This window comes from Orcinus orca, chromosome 12 (assembly GCF_937001465.1).
Source record: "Orcinus orca chromosome 12, mOrcOrc1.1, whole genome shotgun sequence".
NCBI classification, from domain to species: Eukaryota; Metazoa; Chordata; class Mammalia; order Artiodactyla; family Delphinidae; genus Orcinus; species Orcinus orca.
Window position 1 is genome coordinate 43,499,317 of NC_064570.1, and position 24,421 is coordinate 43,523,737.

Consider the following 24,421-nt stretch of genomic DNA (forward strand, 5'->3'; position numbering starts at 1 on the left):
ACAATCATCGAACCAGGAACAATGCACACCCTTAGGACCCAGGCACCCAGATTGTGGTCTCCAACTTCTATTTCCCACAAAAGGAACCAAGACTTCCCAATTACAGTTCTGGGTCAGGGCAAGTACAAAATATTGGACGAAAGAAGCTATAAAAGACTCCTCGATCATACCAAAAGGATTCAGAAGCCAACATGAAAAGGTTCTTGCTGACCAAAGATGGAGGAAAAATCTGAGCAATAATAAGAACAACAACTGCCATGGACTGAAAAACATAAAATGCATTTAAATCCATGAGTTTATAGTGATACTCAAACACCTCACTGTGCCACCTCTGAAGAATGTTAGGAAATATGCTTATTGTTTTATACACTGGTAAAGGTATCTATCCTGCTTTTTCTATACAAACTGTACTTCAGGGTAACCAAATAGTTGGAGTATTTTTCTTTACAGAAGTATTCTAGCTAATAAGCAAAGGAGCAATGGTAGAATTAAGTTACCTAGGTAATGATCATTCCTAGTAATATCACAAAGAGAAACAACCAGCAATAAAAGGTCTCCTGATTGAAATACACCATACCGCTGTCTATAAAGTATTCTTGGCCAAAAAGTATTTGTGTGTGTGTGTCTCAAGCCTGAATCAGATTAAAGCTCTAGATCTAACTACCAATTTACAGGAAAAACAGGATACAGAGAAGCATGTTAAGTGACAACAAAATCCACATTGTAGGAAACTGTACAGGAAAGATGACCCAGTTTCTCAACAAATAAGCTGTAAAGGGAGAAAAGAGACATGGATAAGAAACCTACATTAACAGGGACATATCAATTAGGGGAACTTCATGAATTTAAGTTGAACAAACAATAAACAATCAGTAAAAAAGTATGAATATGTATGTATGCTACACATGTGCTTGTGTATCTCTACATATGTTTGTGAGTATATATATGTATATATATGTGTATATACGTGTGTGTATATACACTTACGTGTGTGTGTCTACACACACAATTGGGGAAATCTGAAGTGAACTAAAGCATCTGATAAAATTAAGAAATAACTAATTTTTTATGTTTGATGAAGATACTATTTTAAAGAAAAAGAACTTATCTTCTGGAGAAATAAACTGAAATTTCACAGGTGAATTGGTACAATATATGGGATTTAAAAATATGGGGGGTGATGAACGGAAGAAGGATTGAGTGACAGTGACTTGAGATTAGTTTAAGTTGGGTAGTGGGCACAAAGGCATTCACTGTAACCATTCTCTCTACTTCTATGGATAAGACTAAATTTTTCTATAGTAAAGTTAAAAACCATATGAACAAAAACAACAAAAATTATGTATCTAATATTAACAAGCTGGTAACAGAACACTGATAGCAGACTAAGACATTCCAACTTAGAAGTCCCTCATGATCACCTGAGAAGCTTTTTCTAAATATCGTCTCTGAACCCCCATGATCTTAATGAACCCCAAAGACAGAAGGAACTGTGTCATGTACCCCAGGACTGTGGAAAGAAGGTTGAGAACCACTGTTTAAACACTGTAAGGGGGGGCGGCTGTACATCATTTGTCCAGTTTTTTATCTCCATGCCTGACATGCAGAAGGTACTCAAGAAATATTTGGTGAATTAATGATACCCTGGGAAGTGAAAATGAACATGCGAGCTTAATAGCAGCTAAATGCTAGATGTGCAAAAAACACTGATATTTGATATTAAAAAGCCACTTAGGTTACTGAGCTTAAAGAGCATGACTTTCTGTTCTTTAAGTACAATGGGTTTTTATCATAAAGCCACAGACTAGTCACTTCCAACAGCTACAAGTAAACTCTTAGGATAAAAATAGTTCTAAATACACAATTGGGTGGGGTGAGGCTAGCAAATATTCTGATTCTACAATCTGTTTTGCACAAGACAGTGTTTCTTATGTGACTAACAAAGCAAACAGTAGTCAGATTCCTTGCGCTGAAATAAGTACACTATTTGCAAAAAGGGTTGAGCATCCAAGGCTTATTCAATAAAGACACCACATTTTCCAACGTTAAATGGGAATATAGAATGACAAATACCCACATGTATTTACATACCCCCCAAAGAAGGCATATGACCACTTGGTATGGATTTTGTCTTGTAACTACTAAATGGAGCCAAGCCCACTGTCTCACCACAGGAAACAGCAAAATACCTCAAGCACAAGAATAATCTAATTTTAAAGCTGGGAGGAGTTTAGAAACCTAATACAAACTTTTCATTGTGTTGAGAAAAAACAGACACCTAGAGAGGTTAAGGTGAAAAGTTCTGGAAATAGAGTAACCACAGAGGAACACTTGGTCTACACAGGTGCACAGAATGAAGGGCCAAGAATTAATCTTTGAACTTTCACATGAGTGATGTCTAACAGGGTATCAGTCTCAATTACAAACAAATAAGTGTATGCATGTGTCACCATATATACACACAAAAATACTAGAATATGCACTTCTAATAAATACTTTTAAAACAAATTCTACAGCCTAATATTCAAGGGCATCCATAATGTTACCTCACCTACTTTTTCAAAATCTTTTCCAAATGAACCATAGTAGATAGAAGGCAGCCACTTCTCTCACTTATCTTTGTGGTCTCTTACAGATGTAGTAGAGTAATAGTATAATTACAAAAACTATTGCATAGATCATTTTCAATGATGAAAGAATGATCAGAATATATAGAATGGATAAACAACAAGTTCCTACTGTATAGCACAGGGAACCATATTCATTATCTTGTGATAAACCATAATGGAAAAGAATATTAAAAAAGAATGTATATATGTGTATAACTGAATCCCTTTGCTGTACAGCAGAAATTAACACAACACTGGAAATCAACTATACTTCAATAAAAAAAGAATGATTAGAAAATATAATCTTTCCAATTCTTCTGTAAATCTGAACTGATATAAAAGCCATATTTCATATATATCTGTGAATATTATATAGAGACATATAGGACATTGTAAATTTTTAAATATGGCAACCAATAACATTGTAAGTTTTTAAATATGGCAACCAATAAAAGGTTTAAAAGTGAGAGAAGAAAGGAAGGCAGTGAGATGAGTTATCCACTTACATTTCTACAAGGTGCTATACAAGGCTTAGTTCAAAATATATACAGAAAATTATATGCAGGGGAGGAGGAAGGGAAGAAAAAGAACAAACCCTTATTTCACCTACTGGTCAAACATTCAATTACTGATCAATCCTGAATCCATACCACTTTAATTCTGCAGAGATTTTTTAAAAAGACGTATCTATACCTATTATGGAATTTTCCTTCTCACCTACTTTATGTGTACAGTTGATGGGATTTAGCTCCAAAATGATGAAATTTAGTAAGAATCAGAATTTGGCCTCTCAACTTCCTGTTATTAGACTCTTTAGGATCCTGAAAACTGATTTAAAGAGTCTCCTAACATTGTTAAAGAGAATACTAACCACTGAAAATTACAATGATAACATTTACTTTCATCTTTGGGGGAAAAAACGTTTCTAATTGGGCTGATTCAAGATCCCTGAACGAAACTGCAAGGTAAACCAATAATACTTTTAAAAAGCCAAAAGCAAAGTCTGAAGATTATTTTTCTTATGAAATGAATACAGCAACCTTATTTAAATGGACATGACAGGACCTTATCAAGTTAAGGGTTTTTGTAATCTCCACTGCAACTCTAAAGTAAAACCCAAAATTAAGCAATAAAATCTGAAGCCATTTACTGAACACAGTATAGTGTTGTAAACAATGAATTTAAATCCTTCAGGGTGCAATACAGCAGCTTCCCACTAGCTACCTATTTTACACATGGTAGTGTATATATGTCAATGCTACTCTCTCAATTCATCCCACCCTCCCCTTCCCCCCCCCCCACCCCGTGTCTACAAGTCCACTCAGCTTGGTGCTCTGTGATGACCTAGAGGGGTGGGATGGGGGTCGGGGCGGGGGAAGGGAGGCTCAAGAGGGAGGGGATATATGTATACATATAGCTGATTCACTTTGTTCTACAGCAGAAACTAACACAACATTGTAAAGCAATTATACTCCAATAAAAAAAAAGTCACACACTCAGAATAATAAATAAATTCTTCCGGGTAATTATTGCTAACTCTACTATCAAATTCATGGATATTTTGCCTCTGTCTAAAAAATTTTAAATAGTATGCAAACACTGAAACATTTATATGCTAACAGTTAATATTTCTCTTATTAATGGCTGAGGACTTATATTAAAATTCTGAAATACAGGACTGCATATCTACATTTTCACTCGTGTGTTTCTCTCAAGCCTAAAAATAAGAATTGGAGTAAGCTATTTTCATAAAAATTTAGAAACATTCACGGACACATTAATGGCTTCATGTAATAACCGAAGTAAATTTAGATGATGGTTTAAATCCACACTCCCCTCCAAAAGACTTCTTCCCCTACTTTTATATACTACCAAGTATTTTCAACCAACTAACACAAGAATGTCCTTTCTAAAAATATAAAGGGGATAGGATCATCCCATTATGAACTAACCTAAACATCTGAGTAATAACTTCTAAAATAAAATCACAGAAAAAGATGGTGCATGGTTAAAACTATTAATATATATTTAAGACAAAGAGTTTATTTTTCAATAAGAAAACAAGGAAAAAGAGAGCCCAACCTGATCTTGTATGCCTGCCCAATAGAACTTTCCATCATAATTTGTGCTTTTCACCTCTGGGGCAGGGGGAGGAGCTTAAACTCTGGGTAACCTCATGTAGTAAGGGAAAAGCAGCATAAATACTGCATGGCAGCTCCCCCCGGGCACAGAGGAAGGCACAGAGAGCTGGTAAGAAACCAACTCCAGGAACTTCCAGCATCCAGGTAAGTCTATGACTGGTGGACTTCCATGTTAGCTTATTTGGAAACAAGCTTCAATTAATTATTTGTTTTTTGTGATTTAAAAAAATGGCTTTCCACTAAAGTGCACTCAGAAAGTTTAATTTGAATCAGTCTATTAAAAATAGTCCTAATTAAACTATATTTGTAAAAACATGTCCTAATCTGAATTTCAGTGTATTTGAGACTATTGGTAACTTCAGTCTATATCAAAGATCTTGAATTATTTAATACAGACATCCAATTACAGTTTCTGTGTTTCTTTTATTCAAATAACTTTATTTTCACTTGATTACCTGAATGTGGTTTTCAAAAACAACTAAGACATATACTTGTATAATTAACAAAATTATAACTCTCATTAATTTATTGAATATATTCAGAATATATAGGATAAGGTTAAGAAAAGTAGATAACTATTTAAAGAATTCATCTGTGAAACATCAGAAAAACAAAACAGGTCAGTAATGAAGGTATATGAAATTACTGTTTTTCAGAATCCATCTGAGAACATGCTGCCACAAATAGCCCTTCTGCTGCTAATATCCTTGAACTTGGCCCATGGAGTATTTTATACTGACCGATACCAAACACCTACAGGCATAAAAGGCCCACCATCCAACACCAAGACACAGATCTTCATCCCTTATACCATAAAGAATAAAGGTAAACTGACCTATATGTTTTGCTCTATTAACTAGTGGGTTTTTGTTTTCTACAATCTTAATGATCTCTTTAACAAAATGTTTTAAATTTTATTTGGCGTTAAATTTATCTTCAAACTTCTCAATTAGCCCAAAAGGATTTATGGAAAAAGTAGGTCTATTCAAGAACATTCATATCCTTCACACAAGTATAGCAGAAAGATATACCTGAAGAATATTAGGAAATTTTAGGTATAGAAATTTTTTCCCTCAATGATGCTTTTGCACAAATAACTACCCATAATCTAGACATATTAATCCAATCAAATTAATGTTTAAGATGTTTTAACTAAAAATAATTGCCAACTGTATACAAAAAGAGTAGCAGGTTTATATATCTAAATGCTTACACATATTTACTTTTAAAATTTATTTTGCTAGCTTAGAAATACATACAAAATTGAGTCTTATTATCAAATGAGATGCTCTCCAAAGAAATTTAATAGGCAAACGAAGTAGCAATTCTCATAATTTTTAAATGCATTTTTGTTAAGTTTAGTAGTTAAGTGCACAGACCTAACTGCTTCAAACTAGCTATGCAACCTTGAGTAAGTTATTTATCCTCTCTGTGCTTTAGTTCCCTCATTTGTAAAACAAGGACCACCTCTTTCAAGGGCTGTTCTGAAACTTAAATGAGTTAATATGTAAAGTGCTAAGTGTTAGCTATTACTTCTACTACTACTATTACTACTACTTCTACTTCTCATACTACTTCCATTACTTCTACTTCTATTTCTACTTCTCTCCTCCTCCTCCTCTTACTACTACTATAGTACTGGTGGTATACTGGTGGTGTAGCCTTAGACAAGTTTTAACTTTGTTCTTGAATCTATCCTTCTCCTGCTCAGCTTTCTTGGCTACTATGAAGAGTACTGATATAATGTATGTAAAGTACTAACAGATCCTCAAAGAAGGGCAACTATTAGGTTTCATATTCACTAATTCCACTTAATAGCTATCTGGCACAAACTGCCCGTTACACTACAGAATTACACCGAGTATTATGAACTGATGGTAGGATTCAAATTTCTTTTCCATAGTATTTTTTCATTATGCTTACATATTTTATACTGTAAATAAAGCTATTTGCCATAAAAATTTTTATGCTTTTGGAGACAACCATTTTTAGCAAATTCAATGTATAGGATTTTCTTTTTAAAAAAGAAAGATGAAGGGCTTCCCTGGTGGCGCAGTGGCTGAGAGTCCGCCTGCCGATGCAGGGGTCATGGGTTCGTGCCCCGGTCCGGGAAGATCCCACATGCCGCGGAGCGGCTGGGCCCGTGAGCCATGGCCGCTGGGCCTGCGCGTCCGGAGCCTGTGCTCCACAACGGGAGAGGCCACAACAGTGAGAGGACTGCGTACCGCAAAAAAAAAAAAAAGAAAAAAAAAGAAAAAAGAAAGATGAAATTTTAAATGTTTCTTGAAAGGTAGCTTAATGATCAAAACTAAATGCACAAGTACTCAACAGATTCTCTTGAATTTCTCAAAATACAAATAAAACATAAGAAAGAAAAAAGTTAGAAAAAAAGAATAAAAAATAAGAAAACATGATACTTTACTCGAAGCAACAAATGAAATTTGAAATGCTATGACAAACATATACTCTATGATCACAAATTCAGACTCTTTGTAGCTTACAAGACCATAAGGAACAGTTGTGAATTAAAATAAAATGCACCACCACTTTTAGAAGGTTAAAATATTTTCTATCTTTTCACCATAATGTACGGCACCATTTTTTTTGTAGAAAAAAATGAAAATGTATATCTTGTTAACAAATGAAAAGTTTAGAAACTGTATTTTAACTATGAAATCCACCTTAGTCTACTTGACAATACAAGGTAGAAACTCAAAAACATTATTATCCACTGGCAGTCAAACGAAGATAAAAGCCCACAATTTACACAAGCAAAACACTGAGTTGATAACAGATGTACAAAGAACTCCTGTGCAATTCCTAGGCACATCTGTTCAAACAGGTTAAAAGAGAACTCAGTCCAAAACACACTAAATTAGGCTACAGAGGGTTCCACAACTGGTGGGCACACAAGTGCCACATTCTGACACAATCAACCACTTCGTGGGCATTTAAGAAACTTCTCTACTGGGTAATCGTTATTCTTTGAGGATGGTGCCACCCTATCAAGCTACAAACAAGGGCTTGTGTCTCTCAAGAATACAACAGAAATCACATTCTTTCATGTACTGGAGAGGTGGAGAACTTATTAGGGTAACGTTCTAAGTGATAGAGATCACTGTCTTTGGAGTTCCAGTCTCAGATGGTGCTCAATGCAGTCATTCTCAGTAAGACTGGCTTGCTTTTCCTCTCTACTTTAACAGTTGAACAGATTTCCAACCAGACCAAGACAATTATTTTTAGTACAGACATGATCTTTATAAGATTCTGAAGCAAACCCCAATTTAATACGGTTTGCATTTTTTAAAATGTCCTATTTTATTCCAAATCATTAAAAGAAATCCTTTACTTATTCATTTATCCTATTTGCAATGTATCAATGCTCATTTATACATACAGACATATCATATATGTACACTAAAGTCAACCAACAATACATGTGTAAACATATGGAAATCTCTTCCATAAATTAATTTTTTCATAGTCTTTTTCCTGATGTCATTTTTTTAAAATCTATGAGTAAATAAAACTCCACACATTTGTTTGCAAATGAAATATAACTTCTAGTTAGTACAAAATATAAAGATACCCAAATGAATTTCCTATTTCAGTATATCTGTTTTAATGATTCTGCTCTGTATTTTGTTTCATTTGTTATCAAATGTTTTTCAAATATCATGAACACCTCTACCCAAGAGTATAATATTCTCAACTACTGTTGGCTGACTACTTCTTACATGCCAGTTAATTAATATGAAAGATTTTAAATGTGCCAACAACTAATAGTTAAAAGAAACTATACCCATGAAAATACATTTTCAAAGGCAATTTACAATTCAATTCATTTAATATTAATTCCATTTTAGTCTTCATTTTGATATTTAAAGCCATTAAAGATTTAGTTAAATGGAGTTTAAGCATATTAATACTTTCTGTACAAAAAAGATGTAGCTCAAAAGTCACAGTTATAAGTCATTTTCAGGGTTTTGACCAAACTATTTGACTACTGCGACATCTACTAAAACTATCGTTACTATGAACTGTTTTCTGACAGCATAAGAATCTAAATAGTATACACAGGCATTCTAACTATATTTCTGAAAATTTATTAAACATTAAATTAATTTTAATATAAATCCTGCAAGTAGATATTTAGAAACATAAGCAATTTCATTACCATCTTTGCTAGCTATCAAAGAATTTCTCTGAGAAAAAAAAAGACTATTTTATCTAGAGGCTTACGATAATGCTGCCTAAAGATTCTTTGACATAGTAATGCTTCCGTAATGGTATATCCTAATGCCAGCAATGTCTGTTACATCCCACCTTAGACTGACTAAAACTAAAACCCTGGACACCTCTTAAAGCACTTATCAGATAGACACTTGTTTTATTCTCTTTGTGATTAAAGCTCTTATAGGAGGTGTTTTGAGATTTTCCTATACTTGTCGCTCAATAGCATGCTTCGCATCACAGGCACTGAATAAGTAATTTTTTAGTTTAAATTTATTATATAAGTACTTAGCTCAAATGAACCCACAGATCTATGAAATCAACAATATTTGCATTAATCCAAGAAAACTTTATATAAGCACTTTAACACTACTGTATGTACCTTGCCCATTAATTCTCTAATTCCTTGTTTCAATGTTAAGTCAATAACGGAGAATGTATGAGCTCATGGTATGTACTGAGGTAAAAAAAAAAAAAAAAAGTCATCCTAAATCTAAACTGTTCAGCAGGGTCATGGCAGACGTAAATTAAAACAGACTGCATCTCTCTCTTATCTTATAGGATAGCTTTTTTGAGGGAAAGTTGTTATTCTTGTTCTTAAACTTGTTCCCATTTATTCTGTACTTGCCTTTTTCTTCTTTATCTGTCAAATGCCTTTTTTCCCCCTTCCTTTCTAGGTATATGATTTTCCTAAAATAAATGTGATAAATTTACCTCCAATGCGCTCTTATTCTAAATGAATTCTTCAATCCCAGCTTATTTTCACGGATCGTTAGGATGCAATGGAAGTACCACGGTAGCCATGATCTTGTGAAATCATCTTCTCTAGCAGTGTTTTTTAAAACAATATAAAATGTATTGTCAAACCATTTAAGACCAGTCTGCCAAAATGGTCTGACTGATACTGCAATGTCCTGTCCTCATTTATATTTTGAGAAGCAATGATTCCTTAGCATTACTAACCACCCCCCACCCGGACCCGGTATGTGTACTGGGCATGTCTTGTAGGTATATCAGTAAGAGGAGAGGAAGGTATTCCTGGTCCACCAGGCCCTGCTGGACCTCGAGGGCACCCAGGTCCATCTGGACCACCAGGAAAACCAGGCTATGGAAGTCCTGGACCCCAAGGAGAGCCAGGGTTGCCAGGACCGCCGGGACCATCAGCCACTGGGAAGCCAGGTCTGCCAGGACTCCCAGGAAAACCAGGGAAGAGAGGACCATACGGACCAAAGGGAGATATTGGACCAGCTGGTTTACCAGGACTACGGGGCCCACCAGGGCCTCCTGGAATTCCCGGCCCAGCTGGAATTTCTGTTTCAGGAAAACCTGGGCCACAGGGACCTCCAGGAGCCCTGGGACCCAGGGGCTTTCCTGGAGAAAAGGGTGCACCAGGAGTCCCTGGTATGAATGGACAGAAAGGGGAAACGGGATATGGTGCTCCTGGCCGCCCTGGTGACAGGGGCCTCCCAGGTCCTCAGGGTCCCATGGGACCACCGGGCCCCCCTGGAGTGGGGAAAAGCGGTAAAAATGGGTTTCCAGGACAGCCAGGTATCAAAGGTGATCGAGGCTTTCCAGGTAAAAGGGGGCCAACTGGCCCACCAGGCCCCCAAGGTCCTCCTGGGGAACAAGGACCAGAAGGTACTGGAAAGCCAGGAGCCCCTGGAGCCCCAGGCCAGCCAGGGGTTCCAGGGACAAAAGGTCACCCTGGGGCTCCAGGAATAGCTGGGCCCCCAGGGGCTCCTGGCTTTGGGAAACCAGGCTTGCCAGGCCTGAAAGGACAAAGGGGACCTGTAGGCCTTCCGGGGGGTCCGGGTGCCAAAGGGGAACAAGGCCCAGCAGGTCATCCCGGGGAACCAGGTCTGACTGGACCCCCTGGGAATATGGGACCCCAAGGACCAAAAGGCATTCCAGGCAACCAGGGGATCCCAGGCCCTAAAGGTGAGATGGGGCCAGTCGGGCCTGCAGGATACCCTGGGGCTAAGGGAGAAAGGGGCTTCTCTGGGTTAGATGGAAAACCCGGGTACCCAGGAGAACCGGGTCTCAGTGGTCCCAAGGGTAACCCAGGGTTGCCGGGCCCAAAAGGTGACCCTGGAATTAGAGGACGTCCTGGCCTCCCAGGCCCTGAGGGCCCAACAGGAGCTAAGGGAGTGCCTGGGCACAATGGTGAGGCTGGGCCAAGAGGTGCCCCTGGAACGCCAGGTACTAGAGGTCCCATCGGGCCACCAGGCATTCCAGGATTCCCTGGATCCAAAGGGGATCCAGGAACTCCGGGTCCTCCTGGTCCAGCTGGCATAGCAACTAAAGGTCTCAATGGACCCACTGGGCCACCAGGTCCAAGAGGGTACGCTGGAGAGCCTGGCCTCCCAGGGCCCCCAGGCCCCCCAGGCCCCCCAGGCCAAGCAGTCCTGCCAGAGGGCTTTGTGAAGGCAGGCCAGAGGCCTTTTGTTGGTGCCAACCAGGGAGTAACAGGAATGCCTGTGTCTGCTTTCACTGTTATTCTCTCCAAAGCTTACCCAACTATAGGTACTCCTATCCCATTTGATAAAATTTTATATAACAGGCAACAGCATTATGACCCAAGAACTGGAATCTTTACCTGTACGATTCCAGGAATATATTACTTCTCCTACCACATGCATGTGAAAGGGACCCATGCTTGGGTGGGCCTGTATAAGAACGGCACCCCTGTAATGTACACCTATGATGAGTACATCAAAGGCTACCTAGATCAGGCTTCAGGGAGCGCCATAATCGATCTCACAGAAAACGACCAGGTGTGGCTCCAGCTGCCCAACGCAGAGTCGAATGGGCTGTACTCCTCTGGGTACGTCCACTCCTCCTTCTCAGGATTCCTAGTGGCTCCAATGTGAGCATATTCCCACCGAGCTAATATGAATCTGCCTGCAAAGGCGTTCCCCAACTCCACCCCACCCCACAAAATGCATATGGAGGTAGGCTGAAAAAAAGTGACCCATTTTAGTTTTCCAAAATACAGATCTGAGCTTTCAGACATAGTGTACAATATGTGAAAACCCTCTCGAGTTTGTAGTCAGCAATCCTAAGTCTCTCTAAAGTTTTCTGTGAACTCCTTCAGTATTTAAAAATTCTACTATAAAAGTACTGCTAAGCTAAAAAAATAAAATGATCTTAAAAAACCCTGAAATGTGATGCTAAATCATGTTAAATTTGATTTTAGAAATTCAGCATTTCCTTTTAAAATAAGCCTGTTTCTAACGATTAACAGGAGAATTTCTAGGAAACATTCAGGAGGTGTCATGTATATTTATGGGACTTAAATACTTGAATATCCAAATTTAAAAGACATTGTATACCCTAAGATCTTTCTGATGGCGCATTACTCAAAGGCTTACGTGGTCCCCTTCATCAATATCTATTCAAGTATACAGGTGCATATAGACTTTCTACAGCTCTCATAAAAAACCCAAAATATTATGTTAAAAATAATCTGAAATGCAAGGTGCTTTAGTCGTGAACCTTTTCAAACTTTTCTACGGTTGCAGGAAAGCTTTCTGTATACCCTTCACAACTTGGGTAGTGAAGGGTATACAGATGATGTCTGTATGAATAGGATAGGTCAAACAAATGATGTCTGACCTATTCTATTTATTTGACAGAAGTGTGATTAATTTGCTTTAATTCCTTATTCAGTCTTATGTAATATGATTTTGTGGGTTTACAGAGCATTAGCATATGTGCCTTGGGCCTTCCATTCCAGTGAAATTATAATTGATGTGAAGGATTTCAAAATGTGACTAGAAATGAAACGATGTTATTTATTTATGCTCTGTACTGTATTTTTATGTTGCTGTTTAAAACTTTTAAGCTGTGCCTCATGGAATGTTTTATCTACTCCTTATTTACAATGCAATAAAATAACATGAATAGATTATTATGCTGAATTTATCTGACACCAGCAATTTGCTATTCTCAACCGTTTTTGTAAGCTTTTCATTTTACAAAGTTAATAAAAAGTAAAATGATAAAGTGGTGGGTAGCTTTTATAGGTGTCATGGTTATGCCCTCCTACCGGAGATGGGCATTCCCACACACCCAAGCACTCAGTGTGGACTGTGAATAGCTATCAAACAACCACATGTGATCTACAAGCCAGGGTGAAGGGCTGGTGGCTGGGATTAGAAAAGTAAGACAATCACCCAAACGCAGTGATGTTTTTCTGGGAAGGAAAGAAGCAGGCAGCAGAGAAATATGCAGTGTGAACAAATATTCTGTAGTTACTATTTATTACCTTGACATGTTTTTAGTCATAACATTTAGGATTATTTTGATGGCTTATACTACATTAAAAGGAAGGCAAGCAATTTTTATGTCAATCAAAAGGCAACATTTTTCTCAGCTGAAAAACACTGCTCTTGAGCACCCGTCGGCCCACTGGCTGAATTAGGGCAGTCTGGTTCAAGTCATCAGGGTAACATACTATAAAGGCATGTCTTAATTCCTTAGAAGCAATCTCTCTGTGTAACCCAAGCAAATCTGTGGATGGAACCGTAAAACCCTAGGCTTGGGTTGGTGATATCTCTGCTCCCATTCTAGGTGAGCCGGTCCTGTTTTTAAGCAATAAGAATAGAATTTTCACTTTCCCTATCTGTCTGTAATTACAATACTAACGATTACAAGTGTCACCAACCTTCATTCCCAAGCCAGGAAACAGCAAATTCTGGGGAACCCAGAAAATGACCCTATTGGTAAGCATGTAAAAGACGGCATACCTTAGGATACTGGCCATTATGGCCACGAAACAGACATGAATAAAAGAACCTCTTAAAATACAACCAGTATCAACTTTATGGCAATATTTAAAACCAAATTAAATCTTAATTACGGAACACAGAAAAATAGGTAACTTCTAAGTAATTCATTAGATACACAGCATTGAACAAACATCTAAAGTCTCTCTTCACATTACTCACCTTTAAAAGCTGACATTTTATAATTATGTTGTATACCAGCAACTATGTCCTTCCAAAAATCAAATGGTTTTTGACCATTGTTCTGCTAAAGAAAAAAGAAAATCCAAATGTGATACATGTAATAGTTTTGTTTTTAAGCATAACAGAAAACACCTGACAAACAACTATAATATCACTGTATTCTAAAATAGGGATTTATGTTTTAGAAAACATAACAGATAAAAACTTCTCATTTTTCTAAATGTGATTTTAGAAAGAAATCTTCCATGAAAATCACTGATACAGAGAGATATATACATATGACTAAATATTGATATAACTCACATAACCCAAATAAAATAAAAATTTCCACTCATTATAAAATCTAAACATTATAGAATATTTTTAACACATGAGCAAATCTACAATGTTATAGCCTGTGAGGTACCAGAATGTGTCACTTCATGTACCATGGCATCAGTGGAGCTAAGAGACCTGAAGCCTTAAAACCTCAAAAGCTGGTTACTGTGGAATTCTGTGCACATTTACTTGAGTTTCAGTATAAAAGAGGAGCAAGTCTCTATTATTAAGGAGGTTCCTAATCCAAAATTCAAATCATTTTTACTAAGATTTTTTTAAACCAGAAAGCAAGTAAACAATTATACAACGTTATCACCCTGTGCTTCCTTGGAAACATTAACCAGTGTCCTTCTATCTAAACAAAGACCAACTACTAGATATTATTAAATTATATAAAGTCCAATTTAAAGACTGGTGCATTTGTATATAATCACTATAAAATGAGAGACTGACTCCATCTCATAATAACTTCTATAAGCCAGAACTATTGCTCAACAGAAACTTTCACAAACATACAAATTAATTCTGATTCAAAAATAAACCATTATCTAGTCCTATCAGAAACATTAACATTGTGATTTTTAAAGACAATATATGCAAAAAGGAAAGTGATTCTGCCATAAAACCAGTTTCTGTTCATACGTCCTAAACTCTAGGTATAAACTGATATAACCAGAGATCTATTTAATCCTGATACATAGGATAAGGAAAAAGTCTATATGCATTAAACTATGCCCAGAATGAATTTAAAAATTTCACCTCATTTTTCTGGTTTTATACTATTTACAATGCTTAAAAGGACACATGGAATTTCCTTAAATTTTTTTTATTTATTTTTAAAAATTCTGCTAATGAAACCAAGAAATATTCTTTCCATATGCAGGTTTGGTATTTTCTTTTTCTAGACTATCGCACCCCCTGCTGCAGAACAGGTGTATTATTGGTGGGGTCGGGGAGGGAGAAGGGATGGTCGCTATTTAATTTTCCAAAAATATTTTGACCAAATTCTCTATGTTTTTCCTCCTCAGTCACCTCTGAAACCACAAAGAGGAAACTAAGTAAAATCTCAACTCAAAAGACATATATAATTAAGTCCTCTGATTTATAGTTAAATACACTGCACAGTTTCTAAAAAATGAGTCCCCACTCACCTTTGTTAAAGAGTCCACCACTCTGGCACACAGAAGAGCTCCAGGCAGGTCAAAGTAGTTATCATAAAAATAATATTTTCCTAAAAAGAACAAAAATTTAAACTGGGAACAAATTGATGCCTCGTTTATGTGACATACACAGAAACTTGGCTGAAGCGAGACTAGATTTTGGTTTCGCTACTTAAAGGGGCTTTTATTTCAATTCAGAATCACTCCACTACAGCCTATCATCACCTGTTAAAGAAGGCTTCAGCTACAAGGCTCCTACAAGAAAGTTAAAAAAGGATATCCATAGTTAAGCACTTTATTAAAAAATATTTATTTTTTTAAATGTGAAAATTAGACCATATCCCAAATATGAAACAGATTATGAAAAAGTCACAATTTAAATTATCAATGTCACTGAATTTCAAAACCATCAACCTGACACTGGAATACCATGAAGTGCTCCACACAACAGTGCCTTTGCAAATCTGTGCTCTGGTCCCCTAGAGCCCCGCATTCAATCTTCATACAATTTCAGACAAACTTCAGTACAATGTTAAGAACAGCCAGGGTGAAGAGAAGAATAAAAAAATCAGATCACGTGAGGACACAGTGTGCTTATCTTAGAGAAACTCGGAAGCACAGGCCTGGCACACTCTAGGGTCTCTGGGAGGAGAGGGATTTGATTAATCCTGTTTGGCCCTAGGGTAGAATTAAACTTCAGCCCTTCCTTGGCACCGATGTCATTTTTGACTCTGCTGTGCCCGGGCAGACGCTTTTGAGGACCCATATCACACCCCCTTGGTCCGCGGCTGATCCCAGCCACAGCTGTGCTATACAGCAGCATCCTACCTCAAGCTCACCTGTGCCATTCTCTTTCTCTGAGAGCCTCTGGAGCCCACATGGCAAGCCTCAATCAACAGGGTCAGGAGCCAGTGAACGAATGCCCCAGCCTCCTGTCCCCTGGACTGACAGCTCTGAGAGGTGTTCTCTGCACTTCTCCTCAGGTGTCCCGGTGGAATCCAGCTCCTGCTGTTCTTTCCTTCCACGTCACACCCTCACAGCTATCTCACTCCCGCATACTGCAATCAGGAGCAACCGCTCTGCTCTGAGGGGGAACGTAACCTCAGAGTCCTCTAGAGAACCCTCGGTACAAGGAGGAATCCAACAGAACCAATACATGGAGTCAGATTTCAGTTTAATGTTAAGAAAGTACTTTTCAAATGGTCATAATTACTCTTGTGCAGAGTATTGGTAACTGCCTGATTCTGAGTCCCCACTCCTCCCATTTGTAAGCTGTGTATGAGGTTATGCAACACAGCTGCCTTGTTCCTTAGTGTCCACTAAGCACAATGTCCAGCATATTGCAGGCACTCAATAAATGTTTGTTGAATGAATGAATGATCTAAAAATAGAGCGGATTACTGTCAACCCTTGAGCAACATGGGTTTGAACTGCATGAGTCCAGTTATACATGTATTTTTTTCAATAGTAAATACTATAGCAGTGCATGATCTGTGATCTGCAGTTGGCTGAATCCACAGATGTAGAACCTCAGATGGGAAGGAACCCCAGGTAGGGAGGGCGACCATAAAGTTATACTCAGATTTTTGACTTCACGAGGGTAAGTGTCCCTAACCCGAGTTGTTCAAGAGTCAACTATATTTTGGAATGAAGAAGTGTCACGGGTGAATTAGGAGAAAACTCTCTGCAAGGGCCAGATGTCTATCCCTTTAAATGCTACTTAATGCCCCTCACGTCTTCATGTCAAATTATTAAGGATATATAAGGAATAAAGTCAAAGTTCTGTTAATTCACAAAATGGTTGCATAGGTTTGTATGTCCTTTCCCTCAGTTAAGAATATTTTGGTTAGCATAGTCTTCCTGTTTCTTACTCTCTCACAGCTGAAATTGTTGTGGGAACATCTCAGACTCATTTTCATTCCCAAAAAAGGTTAAGATGTCTTTGTCAGCGTGAGGAAAAGCGGGAATTTGGAGGAAAGGGAGAAGCTATTCCATGTACGCTTCTGCCCACACTGCTATGCTATGAGACGAAACACTCCAGTGCTGCAGGGACCAGGACAGTGGGCACAGGTTCCCAAGGCTCACTAACCTGCACTGTATCTAACCTCTTGGCCTGTGACACCAGAGTGACCTGCCTGAACCAGACAGCCAGCTGTCTTGGGCACTGTGGGAGCAGGAGGTGTGTCATTGTTGTACCCTTGCTTTTCCCCTCCCCTTTTTCTCCTTTTGTGGGCATTAATAGATGAAATTCAGTTTATGAGTTGAAATACGGATTATGAGCCTTGGTTGAGGATCTAATCAAACAGCTCAGGGGTTGGATGAGAAGGACTCATTGACTTCCACCCTCAAGGCAAGGGGCTGATGTCACTCGACTATCAAAAATGGGCTAGATGACCACCGCGTGGACACAACAGGGTTTGTGCAGCTGTGACATGTTAACAGTGCCAGGCTGCTCTCGATGTCTCTCCCAACATCAAACTCACAGACTGTGCTCATGAAAGCTTTGGCCCTCCACCTCCTTAGAGGGCAGACAGCTCACCGGGAATGAGGTGATTACTGAATTTAGTTCAAGAGAACAAGCCTCTGAATCAAGATCGAGTCCTATAATCATTAAGCTTTACACACAGAAAAACTGTTCCACCAAAACCCACTGCCAACACCTCAGCCTTGCAAACCTGTGTTCTCTTAGTGATGAAGGAACAAAGGCATATGAATGACTGAGGGGAAGAGAACAATTCATGATAGTGTAAGTTCCCACTTCTCCTGCAGACAAGTGATATCATCTCCATTTAAAGATAAGGAAAGGGATGCTAAGAGTGGCTTAGTAATTGACCACATCACTTTAACCAGCAAGTAACAGAGTTACTATCAACCAGGACCGTCTGGCTCCAAGCGCCTTGTGATTTCCACTAGACCAAGCTGTTTCTGCATAATCTACCAGGATGGGAAGAAAAACATAAAAAGGACTTGCTCTCTGGAAATTGGCTGGTAAGAAAAACCACACTCATGCCAAGGCAACCACGTGAGAAGTGCTTATCAAATAACCTGTCAATAAAATGTCTGTGTCCATCAGTGCTTCAAATTCCCTAAGTGTACTGGTAGGGATTTGTACTTTACAACTCTCTACTTAACTCTGAACACGAATATACTCATTGTAGAAAGAAGTAGCCCATAAAGAATCAATTGGAGTTCCTGAAAATAAAGGCCTTATTTGGCAATACTTTAAACCCACATATCCGTAGGGCAACTATATTTCTAAAAACTTACCCTGGATATATTTACAAAAGTGCAAATTATACATGTATGAAAACGTCACTGCAGGCTTGTTTGTAATGGTTAAACACCGCTCACAACATAAATGTCCAATGTGAGGACACTGATGTAGGCCCTGGAAGGCAGAGCATGCCTGCATCGGAAAGAATGAAGTACATCTGTCTTTGTGCTATTGTGACGGAATCTCCAAGATGTAGATGAAAAAAAGCAAAGTACAGAAAAAGTATGATCCTTTTTGTATACTTAAAAAAATAAGCTTCGGGGAAAGGGGATTGTGGGGGACAGGGGTTGGAAATAATTACTCTTCATTTTACTTCTTTCTGTAATATTTACATTTCCTGATCATATGCTCCCATTATTTTTTTTAGTATAAACAAAGTTTAACTGGAATCACAGGCCATTTTTTCCTTCTTTTATGTCTCTACATTAAGAAAAAATGTGTTATGTTTCAAAGGCATTAGCTTTCTCTTACTATTTTGCAGAAACAGTAGGCTTCTATTATGTGTCACAGCCCCATCACTGGGCACCTGGAGTGGAAACACTTCCCTAACCAGCCCAGTTAGGAGTAAATAAACTCCAAGACCATACTCAGAGCAGCGCTCCTGCGTAAATTACGCACCACAAGGAAGCTCTGGATTCCAGGAGGCAGTGCTCTCTAGTGGCCAGAGCAGTGGGTAAACAGGCGTGTCGTGTTGGGTGAATGCTTTCTTTTGTAGCTGGGAAATACTTTACTTCTTTAAAATACTCCCGATTTCTGAATGGATGTCAGAATAAAACACTTAGCTGGGTGCCTACCTTTTCTGGGAGAAGGGAAGAGTTTATAGTTAACCCATGAACAATGTGGGGAGGGGAGGTTCGTGGCTCTGACCTCCACGCAGTCCAAAATCTGAGTATAATTTATAGTTAGCTCTCCTTACCCGCAATTCCACACCCACGGGTTCCATGAACTGTGGATCGTGTAGCACTGCAGTATTTACTATGGAAAAAAAATCCACGTATAAGTGTATCTGAGCAATTCAAACCCGTGTTGTTCACGTGTATTTACAACTGCCTACATCTGGACAGACAACAGGCGTTCCCTATCACTTGAGTAAAAAGGAAATCCATCCATTTAACTTCTAGCTATTCTGAGTTGAGATGTGTGAAAGCATTCTATACCTAACCCCAAGGTGAAACCTCAGTTTTTCCTATCAACTTATTTTATCAAGATAACACACATTTCCTGACATTTTCATCTCACTACAATAATACTAAAAAAAAAACCCCAAAAGATAGCAAATGTAACAAACAAAAACGCAACAGTAATAAGGAATAACTCCAACTGTTTTCCGGTTACTACATTTTCTAAATGAAAATAGGTGCATTTCAAAACTGTAGTGTAGGAGAAAATGGCAAAAAAAAATTAGAACAAATGAAAAACTAACAATCAGGACTTTTAATAAGGTCCATCTGTTTATAATAATGTTTTAATGATTCTTTACTAATTTATGCACATCTGTGTTTATAAATAATTTTTGAAAAATCTTTTCATGTTTACTCACGGTGAAGCTCTTTAAAGAGAGTTGGAAAAATGTGTAAAACCACTTGGAATAAAGGGGAAAAAAAACCAAAGGCAGAAGGTACTAGAAATGGCAGTAAAGAAAAGAATTCTAGAAAACAGGAGAGATGAGTAATGTGGGGAGAAGTGGGGGACAGAGAAACAAAAGTAAGGATTGTGCATGTAACAAATTGATAAAAATACAGAATAAGGAGTGTATTATTCCTTGTTCTTTACTCCAGAACAAGTGCAACTAGAAAGGTGAATCAACAGAACATTAAATAAAACAGAACCAACTGCCAAAGAGAAAATCAGACACGTGGGAAAAAAATACATCCTATTCCTATGAAACCACAGCAGGTCCTTTGTGGGTCCTGCCCAGCAGGGTGCAAGGAGGGTCTTCTTTGTGTCCTGACGTTCCAGGCTCAGGGTCCAAAACAACAGGGGAGGGAATGGCAGTGCTGCCCCACACATGACCCATACCTGACCGGCAGGCCATTCCCGAGTCTGGCGTGAAGTGCTTCCACTCCTTCCTGCCGTACTCCTCCGCCAACACCTCTGGAGCCAGCATCTTTGTGCCGTGGCTTGCTCTGGTTTGGGGAGATGAGGCACGTGACTCATCAGTGGTTCTCCTGAACACCCCCTCCTCCAGCCTTGTTATTGTTAATTCACCCTGATACTATGAAAGGATTTTTACAAAAAAGGTTTTCAACTGGATGACTTCCCCATTTAGGGTCCTATATGGCATTTCTCTTGACAGCTCTTATTCTTCTCCATGTCACCCATCAACCAGCAAAGTGATCAGGGGCAGCTCACTCTGAGGTCAATGCTGTGGCAGTTGCCCTGGACCAATACTATAAACCACAATTTCTCTGGAAGAAGTATGACGACTTCTTGCCTAAGAAGCTGTCAATTAACCACGCAGATAAGATTAGCCTAGCTGGAACAATGAGGAAACACTGCAGGGACTGGGTGGGAAGCTGGGCTGGCAGCAGGAGAGAAAGAGCAGCAGTCAGAGCACGAGCTGCGTCAGGCCCGCAGGAGCAGGGAGGTGCCTGGCACCCAGGGCCGGCGGCTGTGAGCACAGGGGACTTATGAAGATGAAGGTGGGGTAGTAACATGCCACTCAAGGACACCACAGAGCTAGAAACACAATGGGAAACAACAAGACGAATGGGGCAAAACTTGGAACAGGAAGACAAGAAGGTAGCTATTTTTTGTACTCGAAATACTGCTTTTGCATCCGTTGGGCCTGGTTAAGAGAATCTTACCCTGTAGAGAAACAGTTGATATTTTACGTTGTTTACTTTGAGAAATTATAACGCTAGGGAGTATTATTAGTCTTCTCTTGGTGTTATATTGTGGTAGCAAAGCAAAATGAAGGAAAAGGAAATGAAATAAGAAGGGCAAATGGAGGAAAATCATAATCGGGATCCTATTTATAAACAAGTTAATATTTACATAAAAGCTACTGTATGTAAGGGTGGAGGAACCTTGAGCAAGAAATACGATCAGAAAAGGAATCTACTATATTGTTTGAAAGCAGGCATCAAGGACATAACCTTGTAAATTCAAGAGAAGCTGCAGGTTGGCCAGAACTTCAATGGAGACGGTCAGACCTTGGGAAAAGGGTGTTGGGAGTGGGGACCAACAGACAGATGTGACAATAAAAGAAAGAAGCAAAACTGTGGAATGTTTTCCATTCTTTTAACCGTGATTGAAGACAGCCAAGTACACTGTAAGAATCTGAAAGTGGCATTTAAGGTCATGGTCAAAGCTGCATTGTGTGTGTGTGGTGTACACACACAAATCAATACACACACTCTATCTCTAGTTGCCTGAGAAAAAACATGCAAATGAATTATAAAATAATCAGAAGTGGAACCACACCTGGCCTAGCTAGCTACACCTTAGGGGCCGGTCTGGGGTAGAGTGTGAGTCTGTACTGTGCAAAAAGAATGATGTACCCAAAGGGAGAGTGTGTACAAGGGGTAACCTGTGCTGAGCATCCTCTTCGTGAACTCTGACCATGTCAGCATAAATCATAAATCGTACAACTGCACAGCCACGTGTGCCTGTACTGTCAGTACTGGGGGGAAAATAGATGCTCACTCCATGGTACCCTCAGACTAAGAGCAGCGATGGCAGCTGCTTCTCAACTGCCTGCCCTACTCTTACTAATACTCAAAGTGTTGGACTCACCCTAGGAGGAGGGAAGGAAAGGGAGTCAGCACTAAGTTTGGGAGGGGGGGAGATACTTATGAAGGTTGGAACAATCTAGAAACACTTCCAGAAGGAGCTGAGACACAACATGGGTCCTGCATGATGGGGGCAAATTTGGATAAATGGGGGAAGAAAGAGAGGTGTGCCTAGACCACCAATCTCCACCCAACATCCATTCTCTCCTTCTTCCTTAATAAAGACAGCTTCAATTTTACTCCAGGTTAGCACAATGTAATTCCCAGGCTCTGTGGTCAAAGAGATAAAGGAATTTATTAACATTCTACTGTATTTCCTGAAAATATTTCTGAGGAGCTAAATTTAAAGAATTAGACCTTTCAATCTAATGCTTCCAGATTTATATTTAAACGGCTCAAATGATTCACACAAAGACATGCAGGCACATAGATAATCTGCCATCTGATTGACTAAAGTAATAATCTTCTTTAACCCATACCTTAACTATCAAATGCTATATGATAATAAAATGTCCTGGAAAGAGTGAAGCTTTGACTTCACAACTAAATTTTATTACCTGAGCACGGTGCCATTATCTGCAAGTTTAATGAAGTTCCCGTCTTCCAGATCCAATGCCAAGCCCTTGCAACTGAGATAGAAAATTCTGATTACCAGTCAATTCACATAGTTACCTAACCCAAGAAATAAAAATTTATATTTTCAAAAAACTCACAATGCTAAAAAAGGACTCTCCCACCCAAGTGAATGCTATGTTAATCAAACAAGTAAGAATATCAATTCTAAAATTAAATATCATCCTCAGAGCAAGTACATAAAGAAAACTGTTATGTGGGCAAACCAAGGACAGCATATTCAGTGTCTAAAATCTTTGAGCTTTTAAAAAGAGGAATAAAAAAACTCACAGAGAACAAAGAATAAACACCATTGTATGCCTCTGTTAAAATGTACAAATGCTTTCCATTAAATAAAACACACACACAAACACACATTTGTATTCTACAAGTTAAGATCTTGGCCAGAATCTTTTCTGTACTCTTTAGAATCTGCCTCAGTTTAGGTCGGGTTATAAGAACTAGCCCTCTGGACTACGCATACTATTGAAAACCACTAAAACAAAGTCAAATACTAAGTTTTGGGTTCTTCACTGTAAAAGACTTATGGGATTTGGGACGAAAAATGGGTACAGATCCATTATCATGAGTATTAAAAGCAAGAAGGTAAAACGGCCACCAAACACCAAGGGAATTAAAAAGAAAATGACAGGGTACTTTAGAAACATTATTTACTTTGGTCCACAGTAAAATTTCCAGAGTCGGTGGTTTCATACAGTAAAATATTTGTTTCTTCGTTTGCTAAAAGGGATAGATCAAAAAGGACTAACCAAACACTGGAAGAATGTATAACAGATGAACTCTGTTGTTCCAGAATTATTTCTGTATGTATTTTTCATGCGTTTCAGGACTACTGTTATTTTTCAACCGAACAATTTAAAGTGGTTTAATAGGACTTTTGTTTGTTTTATTGTTTAAATGAGGAAGAAGGACAAAGGAAGCCTTGGAAAGTTGAGACTCCTAAGCCAGGAAGGGAGTAAGCAGTCAGAGTCTCAGACATAGGGGTATCTACCCAATTACAGAAAAACAAATGTCCCAATTCAGACACTTATTCAAAACATGATGATTTCCTCTTTTCTTACAGTTCTGTATTTGAAGGGCAATAAAAGAAAATTTTTTAATAAAAGATGTAAATTTTAGACAGCTCTTAATAACCTCTCAAACTCTTAATAACGACAGACTTAAACCATGTAAAAATACTCAAATTAGTCACATATGCTCTTAGCTTATTTTCATACTTAAACAAGTCTTAAAGTAGAAAGGACTTTAATTCATCAAACGTAAAACTTTTTAATACAGAAGGCATTTTGTCCTTTGACTCAACTTCACATTTCACTTTGTTTCCATAGCAGAGGAAGCATTAAAATTTT

General features: G+C 38.5%; 2 protein-coding genes across 6 annotated transcripts in view; one reads left to right on the forward strand and one right to left on the reverse strand.

The window, feature by feature from the left end:
* The window catches only part of NT5DC1 (5'-nucleotidase domain containing 1), a 218,637-nt gene that overhangs the window by 188,082 nt on the left and 6,134 nt on the right, over window positions 1-24,421 (reverse strand). For 3 of the 4 annotated variants that reach the window (XM_049695535.1, XM_033418621.2, XM_004264702.4), the window contains exons 3-6: window positions 22,997-23,068; window positions 20,725-20,831; window positions 15,423-15,502; window positions 13,933-14,017 (exon numbers count right to left, since the gene is read on the reverse strand). In XM_049695535.1, coding sequence (XP_049551492.1) covers window positions 13,933-14,017; window positions 15,423-15,502; window positions 20,725-20,831; window positions 22,997-23,068 — 344 coding nt within the window. The remainder of the gene's footprint in view (window positions 1-13,932; window positions 14,018-15,422; window positions 15,503-20,724; window positions 20,832-22,996; window positions 23,069-24,421) is intronic. The other variant, XM_033418620.2, reaches the window with a different exon arrangement.
* COL10A1 (collagen type X alpha 1 chain) lies at window positions 4,830-11,994 on the forward strand. 2 transcript variants are annotated; one of them, XM_004264703.2, is made up of 3 exons: window positions 4,830-4,894; window positions 5,407-5,575; window positions 9,992-11,856. In XM_004264703.2, exons 2-3 carry the CDS (start codon window positions 5,422-5,424, stop codon window positions 11,851-11,853), a joined length of 2,016 nt encoding a protein of 671 aa, XP_004264751.1. In that variant the 5' UTR covers window positions 4,830-4,894; window positions 5,407-5,421; the 3' UTR covers window positions 11,854-11,856. The 2 variants fall into 2 exon arrangements, with proteins under 2 accessions (XP_004264751.1, XP_049551473.1); XM_049695516.1 differs by lacking the exon at window positions 4,830-4,894 and having other exon boundaries at window positions 5,325-5,575; window positions 9,992-11,994.